Raw genomic sequence first — 12,833 nt, 5'->3', positions numbered from 1 at the left:
TGCACAATCTTCAAGTCATTTTCAAATCTTTATTATCAAAAGTTAAAACATAATGCTATAAGCAGCAACAGTCAGCTGTTTCGGGCTCCTGCCCTTCCTCAAGCCGCCCAGCTGACTGTTGCTGCTTATAGCATTATGTTTTAACTTTTGATAATAAAGATTTGAAAATGACTTGAAGATTGTGCAGACCTCCATCGTTTGCTTGGCTATATACACCTTGGCAGTAGCCAGGGGGAAGGTCAAGCACATCTGGTCCCGATTTAGGGATTTGGCCATTGGAGTGTGGTTCCACTACAAACAAGTGACTATATAATATCCAGTGCACATTTATACTTTATGTTATAGTCATGCAAGATGCCTATATGCATATGAGGCATGTACTCACCATTGCTGTAGAGCAGCTGCAGTCTGTAGTGTGTGCCATTATTGGTTTTCTCAGTGCTCAGCTCCTTGGAAATAAAAGATGTGTTATTACATTACATGCATGGATTAAATATCACTTGTCAATCCCACTCAGGTGATCCCACATTGCTTGTAACGGCGCTAATACACCACAATGGCCTTGTACTATATGTGGGTGATAAACACTGTCCTGTGTGCAAAGGGAATATACCCATAAGCCTACACAATATTGTAACATTCTCAAAAGTGAAATACACAGCTTATGTACTGGATTGCATACTGTTCAACTAAACCTGTGTGTGCGCATGCGTGTGTGTGTGTGTTTGTGTGTGTGTGTGTGTGTGTGTGTGTGTGTGTGTGTGTGTGTGTGTGTGGTGTGTGTGTGTTGGTGTGCTGTGTGTGTGAGTGTGTGTGTTTGTGTGGTGTGTGTGAGTGTGTGTTTGCGTGGTGTCTGTGTGTATGTGTGGTGTGTGTGTGTGTGTGTGTGTTTTTGTGTGCTGTGTGTGTGTGTGTTTGTGTGGTGTGTGTGTGTTTGTGTGCTGTGTGTGTGTGGTGTACGTGTGTGGGTATGTGTGTGTGTGTGTAGATAGATAGACGATTGATAGATAGGCAGATAGAATATATAGGTACATAATATTAATAATAATAATAATAATAATTATTATTATTATTCATTATTCATTCATTCATCAGAAGTGTGAGCGCTGCCATAGGCGCTCCCATATAAATAATAGCAATGGTGAGAAAGAGAAATCTGGCCGCCTGTCAGTTATTTGAAGCCGTATTTTGCATTGTGGGCAGTCACGGTGCCCAAATTTCCCCCATTGTCATTTTATATATGGGGGCCTACAGCCATGCTTGAAATTTGCGGGGGGGGGGGGGGGATCAGATTAGGGGCAGAGGGGTGGTGTTGGTTAAGGGTAACTGTCATGGGCTGATTAAGATTAGCTGTGGCGGGGGGAGACAGTTAAGGTTGGGGGTGGTTAAGGTTAGGCGTAGGGGGTGGGTAAGGTTAGGCGTAGGGGTGGTTAAGGTTAGGCATAGGGGGTGGTTAAGGTTAGGCGTAGGAGGTGGTTAAGGTTAGGCATAGGGGGTGGTTAAGGTTATGTGTAGGGGGTGGTTAAGTTTAGGCGTAGGGGGTGGTTAAGGTTAGGAATCCAGGAGGAGTGGCTAAGGTTAGGGATCGGTAAGGCAGGGTTCAGTGTACGAGAATAGGGCTATGTTTAGTTGTAGATTATAATACAGATATTTTACTATCGTCATTTTCACTGTATGATTAGAGTATTGGTAAAATTTACCGATATTTTATTATGGGCTTTTCTGGGTGCACAAATTTACGGTAGCCCTTTTTTCATGTATGCGTATATGTTTGTCTACTTTATATTATTGGTAGATGGACAGATAGGTAGATAGTAGGTAGGTAGGTAGGTAGACAGGTAGGCAGATAGATAGATAGATAGATGTTAGAAATGTTTGGATGGACTTGTATCAGTTAGCATGCCATGATCTATCCCATGATGGACAGAGTACAATATTACAGAAAGTCCCTGCAGATAGAAAGACTTACAAATCTAACAATTCCACTATCACCCCCAGTCAATGTTTCATGGTCAATCAGCTGTCTATACTAAGCATTTAATTATAAAACAATACTTGGTGCTCAGTAACAGGCAAAATGATCTCATTAATCATTTTTAATCCTTGCTTTGAGATGAGGACACGGCAATCAATAGCTACTACCAAATTAGTGCCTTACGTCCAGTCATTATTTGGTAATGAATACTGGACACCATAGTTACAATCAATACGCTTATATATCACATCAGGCTGGACACTGGTCAACAGATATGAGGGTCAATGATACACAGATGTACAGGGGGGGGGGGGGTCACATGGAACAAGGGGTATGTGGCATCTGCACTCCAGAGGACAATATAGGGGGCAATAAAGTGCATAGGGGCAGCCAAGCTGTATGGCCTGACTTATTGAGATTTTTTTATAGGTGAACTATATGATCCAGCATGACCTTATAAGTGAATATGTGCATGCTGTGAATTGTAGTCATTTAACAGCTAGAACATAATGTGTGTCAGCCCAACACAACCTATATTATTATTAATACTGTATTATTATGGGATGTCTGCTTATTCAGCGGCAATGACGCCTGTTGGGTTACATTTACATTGGAATCCCCTTATGCTGGTTAGAGGGCTGTTAAACATCGCAAGATAAATCAGACTTACTGAAGTTCATTGAAGGACCACTATTGCAAAACATTGTAAAATTTAAAGTACACACATACAGTATAAAATGTAAATGTTTTCGAAAGTAAAATGCACTATAAATTACTTTTTTTTCCCCTACAGTACGTTGCTTTCAGTTACAGTAAGTAGTCAAAAGCTGACAGGTCTGACAGATTTTAGACTAGTCCATCCCCTCATGGGGGATTCTCAGTATTTCCTTTATTCTTTACAAAAGCACTCCCTGGAAAGGATGTATACAAAGATGCCATCCAGCTTCCCTTCTCATCACACTACTTTGGCAGCTAGACCCAGCAACTGCCGTTCAGTATGTGCTTTTGTAAATAAAGAAATGCCTGAGAATCCCCCATGAGGAGATGGACTAGTCCAAAACCTGTTAGGTCTCTCAGATATTCACAAGCTACTATGAATAACAGCAACATAGTAAGAAGTAATTTACAGTGCATTTTATTCTGGGAGAAAACTACATTTTATATGTATACATTTTATAAATTAATTTTTTGCATGATAGTTGTCCTTTAACTGCTATTAGCCAGGTCTTCTGTTTTGTTTTCAGATTCTCTACGTTTTGTTCAAATTATAATGTATAGATTATGGGTACTTCTTTATGCTGCTGTGCCCCTGTTTTTACTGATCTCACTAGTATATTTTATTACTTTCATTATTATTATTTTTTCATAAATCTGGGTAATATTCCCAGCAATCTGGATTGCTGTTCATGGGAAACTCTTCCTTTGTTTAAAGGTGTAGTTCATTATTTACTGTACTTAAAGGGTAACCATATTTAGTTTTTAAAAATGGCTAGGTTGATATTCTAACCCAGGGCAACAATATTGTCAGGTTTGTAAACAAAATATGTTACTTATATTGTTCAATGACGCTTTTACAGGGCAGTGAAGATGAAACAGTATCCCAGCATTCATGTTGTTTGTTGCCATGCAGGAAAGGCGGGTGCTGTGTGTGTTTATAGGAATATCCACTGATCGCTACAGACATTGGTACACTGACTCACATGGCATCAATCCAAGAGTGAACATTTTCAATAGGATAGACAGAATACTTCAAGGGCCTGCGCAAACTTACTTAAACGCATTTGATTATAAACTATATTTTCAAGCTTCATTATTTCACAGCCTTGTTTTAAACATTAAGTTTGCCACAAAGGTGAGGTGACACTCTGAGAATTCCATCCAGAAGATAAGATGCCCAGAAACTACCAAATCCTGTTATAATCACAGAGTCTACCCTCCCAGACATCAGATTGATAACTGTATTTTGCATAAGCTGTCCCAATGTAAAGGGACACGAGCAGGGGACACATGCAGGGGACACATGCAGGGGACAGTGAGGGAAAAGGTACCTTGTAGAATAAGTCATTTACAACAGATATTAGGGCGATACTTCAGCAAAAGTCACTACAAATCCACAGCCTATCTCATAAACCGTATCACTACATACGATTCAGATTACAGGAACATAATTCAAAACACAGCAACAATAATGTGAAGTCAAATCATCACTGTCAGTGTATGCAATAAAAGTTACACTATCCAATCAACCACATATAAAACTGTGTATATTTATAACACTACAGAAACTAGCTGTTATTGCATAGGAAATGTAACTGTGTACAAGAAACCTCATACACTAACTGTGTAACTGTTGCATATTATACTAAACACAGTTGCAAGCAGTAACCGCAAATGTAAACATAATTGTGTATACAATTTTGGCATATCTTCAAACTCAACATAGTATAAAATGCACAGCTTATCAGGTAAAGCCGCTATGTGCAACACTACATAAAGTGTAAAGCTAAAACACATACAATCCTTTATTCATGAATTCTGTGTATCAGATTTAAAGTGGTAATGGGGTGTGCTTGTCCTTAAATTGCTAACCACTTATAATTAAGCCTCATCTACATTGTACAATTTTCCATCAGATCAGATCTATTTCCAACCGGTCCAATTGGATTGCGATAGATTTTGCAATAAATTTGGGGTACTTCTCAATCTATCACAAAATTGACCAGAAACAATATGGACGTCTACACACGATGCAATTTCTTATCAGATCACCGGTTGATCTGATGGAAAATTGTACCGTGTAGATGAGCCTTTATATATGCTGTTTATCTAATTTTATGCAACATACTATAGTCTTCCGCACACTGTACACTACATGACATTGTATATTATATAATATGTTTGTTGTGAACACCATATAGTACTGTAAGAAATGTACAGTATGTTACACACTGTACACCACATATAACGTTTTATAGTATATAGTATACTTGTAAGCACCATGAAGAACTGTATGAAATGTATCCTTCCTCTCGTATATCATATATATTACTGTACATAATGTCATTTACACTCATATTTTGACTGTATGCCTCTTATAAAGCACTGTGTATAATGTATGGTCTTCATATTCTGTCACAAACATCCCTATATGCAGCATAGGGCATCATTTCACTCACTATGTAACAAAGATAACAATATATATCATGCAATGTAATCTGTCACTCATTGCACATCACACAGGACATAGTATATCATGTAATATATACTTTTTTTCTCATTGTCAAATATAATGCTGTACTTAATGTATGTTTCTCGTTATTGCATATGCTATTTATAAAACAGTGTATCAAGCAATATACACTCCTTCACAAACTGTATGCCATATGTACCACTATATATTGTCTTCCACAAACTGTATGCCATATGCAACACTACATATCATATAATGTATTATCGACCTCAAACTGGAGATCACATGTAAAAGTGTATAGCAATAAATGTATACCTACCTCTCATTATATGGCACATATAGCAATATATATATATATATATATATATATATATATATATATATATATATATATATATATATATATATATATATAATTTTTACATATGCCGTTTTGTAAACACTGTATAGTGTTCCACTGTATCTTATAGCACTTACAACACGAAATAAATTATTTTGTGTATTTGTGCACCATACTGTATATAGTGTTAATTTTTTTTCCCTGGGGATACATTAGAAAAAGTAACTTAATAATCCTATAAACCTAAAATGCATATAAAGCTGCCCATTAAAGGTACAATTTTGTCATCACATCTTTTGGCACAATTTTTAAGATCGAAAGTAACCGGAAGTTAATTATTGATTGTTCCCATACATGGGTAAATTAGGCCATTTTCTCTCTTGCAATTCAATCATAAAATCCCACATTCGGATTCATTACATTTTCTAATCCAATCGACCCTAGAATTGTTATTGATTTTCGCCACACACTGCGCAGTTTTCTACACAATTCGATCATAAAAATCGCACCAAAAGCATTGAAAGAAAATATTGTACCATTAATAGGCGCCGTAAGAGTAGAGTGGGAATGAATCCTTATTATGACACCTACAGTAGTACAACTACATCTGTATGCCACTAATAATACTGCACCACCACATTTGTGCCTATCTTAAGGTACATGATATAAATGAGCATTGTGAATGTGATTTTCCTATGTGATGTACTTCTATACTAACTGATAGAGTGTTACATAATCACAGCACTGTGTGGCATTCCTCACCTTGTCCTTTTCCACAAAGTCCACAAACACGGTGCGCTCGATCTCGATGGGCTGCCCCTGTCGGTCGTACAGTGCCAGCACAAAGTGGAAGAAGTTGGATTTCCGAAGGTTGGATGGTGGCTGCTTCTCGAAGTGTGCCCTGGACACTGCCACCCCACTGCAAAGGACAAGGATGGGTTAATGACAGAAACAGATTGCTGGGTTTCTATAGATGACAGTCTCTATGCCAGAATGTGTCTTGTATTGAAAGCAGTCACAACAAGAAAGACATCACTTTTCCCCTATACAAAGCATTACAATGTCTATATTATCCTATGGTTGCTGGTCAGGTTTGGGCACCAAAGTAGCAAAATAAATACATTTTAAAAAAGAATCTATAAACTAGTTAGAGTTTGTAGAAAGAAAACTAGAAGTTTGGCTGAACTATATTTATTTATATCTGATGAGAGAAGATTAAGATGAACTATGGCCAATATCTATAAATATACAAATTATAGAAATGGCCCTTATAGAAGATTGGATATTGGTAACTACAAGTGACTCAACTTTACAACTTCAGGAAAAAGAGAATTATCCTAAAACAACAGAAATGGATCTCTTATGTAAAAGTTGGAAAGAGGTGGAATATTTGCCAGTTCCAGTGGATACATCAGATTTTTTCCAAAAAGACTTGGATGTTTTCCTGAAAGAATGAAATTTTAATGGCTACTTGCGTTTCCTATAGCAAATACTAAAATGTTTGTTGAGGGGCTTCTCTGAATGCCATAAGAGGCCAGGCAAGCATATTCCCTATTATAAGAAATAAGGGCATATATTTTAAGTGCTCCTGCCTTCCTGTGGGTCAGCTAGGGACTCTGCAGGATCTGTTTATTATTTTTGTTTTTTTATATTGAACTCAAAGAACATGTATTTTTGGTATATGACTCTGGCATAAATAACAAGTTATATAATGTGATGCAAATAGTCTGACATAAAGCTCATCCATGCAGTGTATTGTGTACAGAACTCAGAAGCACACTATACACTGAGATAATCATCTAAAACTGGCCTAAATTAGGGAAACTGAGTATGAAACCACAACTCAGGTTAGGTGAGTAAAGGCTGGTCCTATATAAAAATAGCCACCCTCTTCTCCAAAAAATACTGGACTCTGAGCTTAGGAATTCTTTAAAAAGGAACTTTGGTAACCTTAGCAGTAGCACTATACAGTATTTTACTGCGTGTTTCTATACTGTGCACATCTATATTGTGCCTGCATAAAACATTAAATAACCTAATGAGCATACCTTATAGAGCACAGGTCATGATCTCAATCAGGAGCTAATATTACTAAATGCAGAAGTTACAGTTCACTGTAGTGTTTGTGCATAGCGCTGCTCCAGGCTGTTCACTGTGCAGTGCCAGTGCAGAGCGCTGCTCCAGGCTGTTCACTGTCCAGTGGCAGTGCCACTGCATAGCGCTGCTCCTGGCTGTTCACTGTACAGTGCCAGTGCAGAGCGCTGCTCCAGGCTGTTCACTGTCCAGTGCCAGTGCATAGCGCTGCTCCAGGCTGTTCACTGTGCAGTGCCACTGCATAGGGCTCCTCCAGGCTGTTCACTGTACAGTGCAAGTGCAGAGCGCTGCTCCAGGCTATTCTGAACTGTTTAAGGAGCTGATCAAATGAGTAATTTCGGCATTGTAAATGATGTACTGGGTCCCCTTGTGTCACGTCAGAGCAGCCATAGTTTAGTAAAGTATGCAGGAAGGTGTATGTGTTGTATGTACGGCACTGCATGCAATACTAGCTGCACTGCATATACTGTATACAATTCACTGCATACACTGCAATACCGCTCCAAGGATACTCTGTGTATTCGTATGTCTCTACTGGAAGACAGCTGTCAGGCAAGCAGGGTCACTGGAAGATGAGATGCTGCTACTGCCGCCACCAGCGTACTGCAATATACTGCGCTGCAACCAGCGCCCGTGTGTACTGAGCTGTGCACCTGTATGGCCCCCTGTCACTGCCCTGCACGGGGTATAGCCACTGAGGCCACAGACCATAATATATACAGTATTATAGTAATAATGTGCATGTGTCTGTGCAAAGGTCTGAACCCCCTGCTTAGGGATATATATATATATATATATATATATATATATATATATATATATATATATATATATATATATATATATATATATATATATATATATATATATATATATATATATATATCAAGACCGGTATAGTACCATCTGCACTGCAATAATGTAGACTTGTTATGTTTAGTTGAACAATGTATGTAAAGTTTGCGCAGGTCAGGTCGCCACTGAAATACTTTCCTTTAATTCCCCGCGATTTCTGCAATCACTGATATCGCTATTCCTGAGCTTGTGGGAAACATTTACCACAAAAAAATGATATTTTTACAGCCCTACTTAGTCAGCAAACTTTGCAGTTTTATTTAACTTGGTATACATTTGTGTGTGTGTTTGTTGGTTTGTGTGTATATATTTATTTATTTTTCTAACAGAACAAGGCGGCAACACAGACAGGGGTGCCACTGCTTGCGCCGATCTCTTGTCGGACTGTGTGTAGTCGGGAGATGCGAGTTTCCGATATTTCGTACTGCTATTCTGAACTTTATCGCCCGACGCCTGTAATCACAACTCTCCGGCAGACGCAGTAACCGGCGCCGAACCCCAATTATTATTATGGGGATCCCAGACGTCTGTTGTAATTTCTAAATAATGAGCAACAATTTAAAACTGTCCCGATTTATTTTCAAACTAATTCAGTGATGATCGGGGAAGTTGCTAAAAGCAATTTTCTCATGATTTCATAAAGAGTAGTTTTTATCATATCCGTCCACGTCCATATGCGCTAAATACCATCTATTTTAAGACATGTTTATTATATGTTTATAAAGGACAGATGTACGAATATGTGGCACATGTAAACTTAGACCCCATTAATATGTGACACTGTGTGTGTGGGTGAGTGTGTGTGTGTGTGTGTGTGTACATATATATATATATATATATATATATATATATATATATATACACACACACACACACACAATGTCACATATTAATGGGGTCTATTTTATATATGTACATATATATTATTCATGATGTGGATAATGCTTTTCTATGTGTTTGCTTTTTAAAAATAAATTAGTTTAAATTACAGGTAAGCTGTACCTACAATGAAAGATGCACAATTTTAATGCTGCAAACTAGTTACTTTTGGCAAACGTACTGTAATGTTTTATATATATATATATATATATATATATATATATATATATATATATATATATATATATATATATATATATATATATATATATATATACATATTCTTCTGATTTGCGAATACTTTGCAGTGGTATTGATATATAATATGAGGTATATATTGCAGAGTGACAGAGCTGATATAAATGTTACTGTAAGCATACATGCCAGCCCAGGCGCTCTCGGAATAGAGATAGCTGCTCTCTCTGCCCTGTATTAGTAGATGGGACAGCGCAGTGTAGGACCCTCCAGGACACATATATATAACACTGCAGAGACAGTCCTGCGCTGGGATGATATATATTGCTGAGATTGGCCCGTCTCGGAGATGTCGGGGAAGTTCTGCCTATGCCCGGGACTGAGTGGCCGGGGTCACTGAGGTCCTCTGGTTTTGGTGACATGGGGGTAGAGTGACATGGATCTACTGAACAGATGTGTGGATTCAGCGCACATATGTTCCCCTCCGCCCTGTCTGTACTATTCCTAGCCTATGTTCTCCAGCGGAGAGGAACTCTAAGTCCCAGCGTGCTATCACTGGGACGCTGCCAAGCCCCCTGGTACCCCTCTCTGTATCACCACCAGCTGTGAAGTTGGTCCTCCTCACTGGACCCTACAACAATGCCCAGAAGATGCTCTGCTCTGGATCTCCATCCTGACTAGGAGAAAGTTGACCCATACACTTCCCTACAAGCCCCCCTCCCCCCAGCGCTGCCCCTCTTACCTCTGAGCTGCCACCTTGGCATCCACAACTCCAACATTCCTCACCCAGGACCGGACAGAATCCATCCCAGCTTCCAAGGCTTTGTCTCTCAGGACAGGTCCTCCTCTTCCTAAAGTGTCCTGGACCCCAAACATGGAGAGCTGGCACACAGATTTTGGGGAGGTCCCAGTGTCCTCCACATACAGCCTCTTGCCCCCCCTTGTCACCTGCTCCACAACAGCAGGGTGACCCTGGATCTTCTCACCCTCTGTATGCACTGAGACAGCATCAGCCCAGAGCATGAATGAGTCCCCCGGGGGGGAGTGGCCAGCCCAGCATCTCTCCTCTCATTGGATGCCTGGCTGCACTGGACACTTCCCACTGGCTGAGCTATTAACCCTCTCCCAGCTGCCTCAGCATCACTATCATCATTTGCTGAAGATCTGTGTGCAGCTGGAGCGGAGGACGATGCTATTATCCCATTCTCACCATTTGTACACATCGGGGGTGGAAAGTGCATAAAGGCATACACAGATTATTGGGCTGACTTTACTGAAGGAGACATTTACCTGCATCTCTGTTTAATCCACATAGGACATAAAAATACATATTGCATCTCCATCTAACTGGGTACCAGGAGTGAGTTTTGGGAAAAGAGCGAGACTTATTGAGGGTTTGTTCACACCTAGGGCGTTGTGCGTTTTTCTTTTGAGCGCCACCATTTTTTAAAAACTCCTTAAAATGATTCTTTATGAGACAGTTCATATCAGTGCGTTTCATGAGCTTTCCGCTCAGCAAAGCGCTGCTTGTACCATTTTCGGGGCGATTTTGCTACAATGGAAGGTATAGGAAAAACACAAAATGCTCACAAATCGCTTTATCCGGCGATTATCTGGCAATTGCGTTTGCGCGTTTAAGAATAAATACATTGTATTTATACTTTTCGGGGTCAAGGAGTTTACTTCCTAACTTGCGTAGCGCGTAGTGGAGCGCTGGGAGGGGGGGGAAAAACTGCGCACAATTTTCGATTTTAGATGTGAACAAAAGGACAACTAAAATATTTCCTCCATGGGTTACAAAATAGTATAAAGGGTCATTGCAGTATGTAAAATACTGCTTTCATATCTGATATTCCTTTCAGTTGCGTAGCTAAGGAGCTATGTGCCCCGGTGCAAATTTACATTGGGCCCTCCCAAGCGTTCTATACAGAACAATTTATACGGCGCATCAAAACCTGCCAAGGACAACCACAGTGTCAGAAGTGCAAGAAAGGGATGGGAAACAGCTTGGTAATGATTACTACTATTCAAAGCACCTATAGAAGTGATTATTACTAGTATAGGACCAATAGAGAGCTAAAACTGTGGTTGAGGTTGGGCCCCTCAGGCCCCAGGGCCCGGATGCGGTCGCTACCAGTGCACTCCCTATTGCTACCCCACTGATTCCTTTACATTACAGTCACTATGGTCAAAGTGGAGCCACCCTTGCCCAACGTCTAACTTATATCTTTCTGCTTATCTTTCTCTGTGTGATGGGTGATTGGCTGGTTGCTGTCGGTTACTGTACCTTGCACATAGTTTTATATAGAAGTTACATGCTGCCGGTCATGCTGAGAAACGAATCACTCACCAACATAATGAAAGGATATAGCACCAAGAATATAACCTCAGAGATTCTGTCTTTAAAAGACACCTCAAGTGAGAGAGATATAGAGGCCACCATATTTATTTCTAGGGATAAGCATTCTGATTCAGAATGCTGTTTCGAATGATTTGGAACAGAAGTTGGATCTCAGCTAGTGGACAGAGGCGTGGGGGGTAGGAGACCTTGTTCGTTTTTGTTTTGTTTTTTAACTTAGGGGGAACTTGGGGTTATTTTTTAACAAGGTCCTAGGATAGATTTTAATAAATTATGTTAAAACTTCTTTGGCTTCCCTATACGTTGCATTCCGGCTCTCAAATACTTCCTCCTTCACAGCCAGAAAAAGGAAGTAGCTGGAGAGATGGAAAGCAATGTGGAGGAGAGCGCACAAAGTTCATATTTCTCGCCAGTTTCCTATTGGTCCATGCCATGGACCAATAGGCAGCTCCAGTGGGAAATTGAAATGCTTGCTGCCAGTGCTTCTAGTGGCAGTTGCAGCCAAAGCAGGTCACTTACAGTAGGCGCTATCTCTTCCCCGCACTGCACCTGACCTGCAAAAGGAGGAAGCTTTGTCTACCCCCTTTGCAGATTGATACCTAATACCATGGACCGTGTGAGTTGGAATTGTTCAGGGGCTATAACTCTACATTGATGGGTTCTGAAATTCCGGGGTTATACAGTCTGAAGGGGGACAAGGGGTTAAAGGGACTTAGGGGAAGGGTGCTAGCTCAGGGAAAGTAGTAAAAATCAGATTTACTTACCTGGTGCTTCCACCAGCCCCTGGAAGCCTATGTGTCCCTCGCCGTAGCTCCACTCCAAGTCAGTCTCCTGGAGTCACCTCCATAGCAGCCGATTCCGGGAGCATTCTGTTCAGTCGCAGTAGTTCTATGTTCACTGCGAGTGGCTCGGCCGCACTCTCACACATGCGCAGTGGCTGCCAACC

At 40.1% G+C, this 12,833-nt stretch overlaps 1 protein-coding gene across 1 annotated transcript in view; it reads right to left on the bottom strand.

Moving 5' to 3' along the window:
• EBF2 (EBF transcription factor 2) overlaps positions 1–10,510 on the bottom strand; it is a 146,298-nt gene extending 135,788 nt beyond the window's left edge. The window contains exons 1-3 of the mRNA XM_068274723.1: positions 10,271–10,510; positions 6,268–6,424; positions 386–449 (exon numbers count right to left, since the gene is read on the bottom strand). Of these exons, the coding sequence (XP_068130824.1) occupies positions 386–449; positions 6,268–6,424; positions 10,271–10,404 (355 nt within the window). The 5' untranslated portion in view covers positions 10,405–10,510. The remainder of the gene's footprint in view (positions 1–385; positions 450–6,267; positions 6,425–10,270) is intronic.
• Positions 10,511–12,833: the final 2,323 nt, after the last annotated feature.

Source organism: Hyperolius riggenbachi, chromosome 3 (genome assembly GCF_040937935.1).
Source record: "Hyperolius riggenbachi isolate aHypRig1 chromosome 3, aHypRig1.pri, whole genome shotgun sequence".
Lineage (NCBI taxonomy): Eukaryota > Metazoa > Chordata > Amphibia > Anura > Hyperoliidae > Hyperolius > Hyperolius riggenbachi.
The sequence above is the reverse complement of the archived record's forward strand: the minus strand, read 5'-3'. Positions and strand labels throughout refer to the sequence as shown.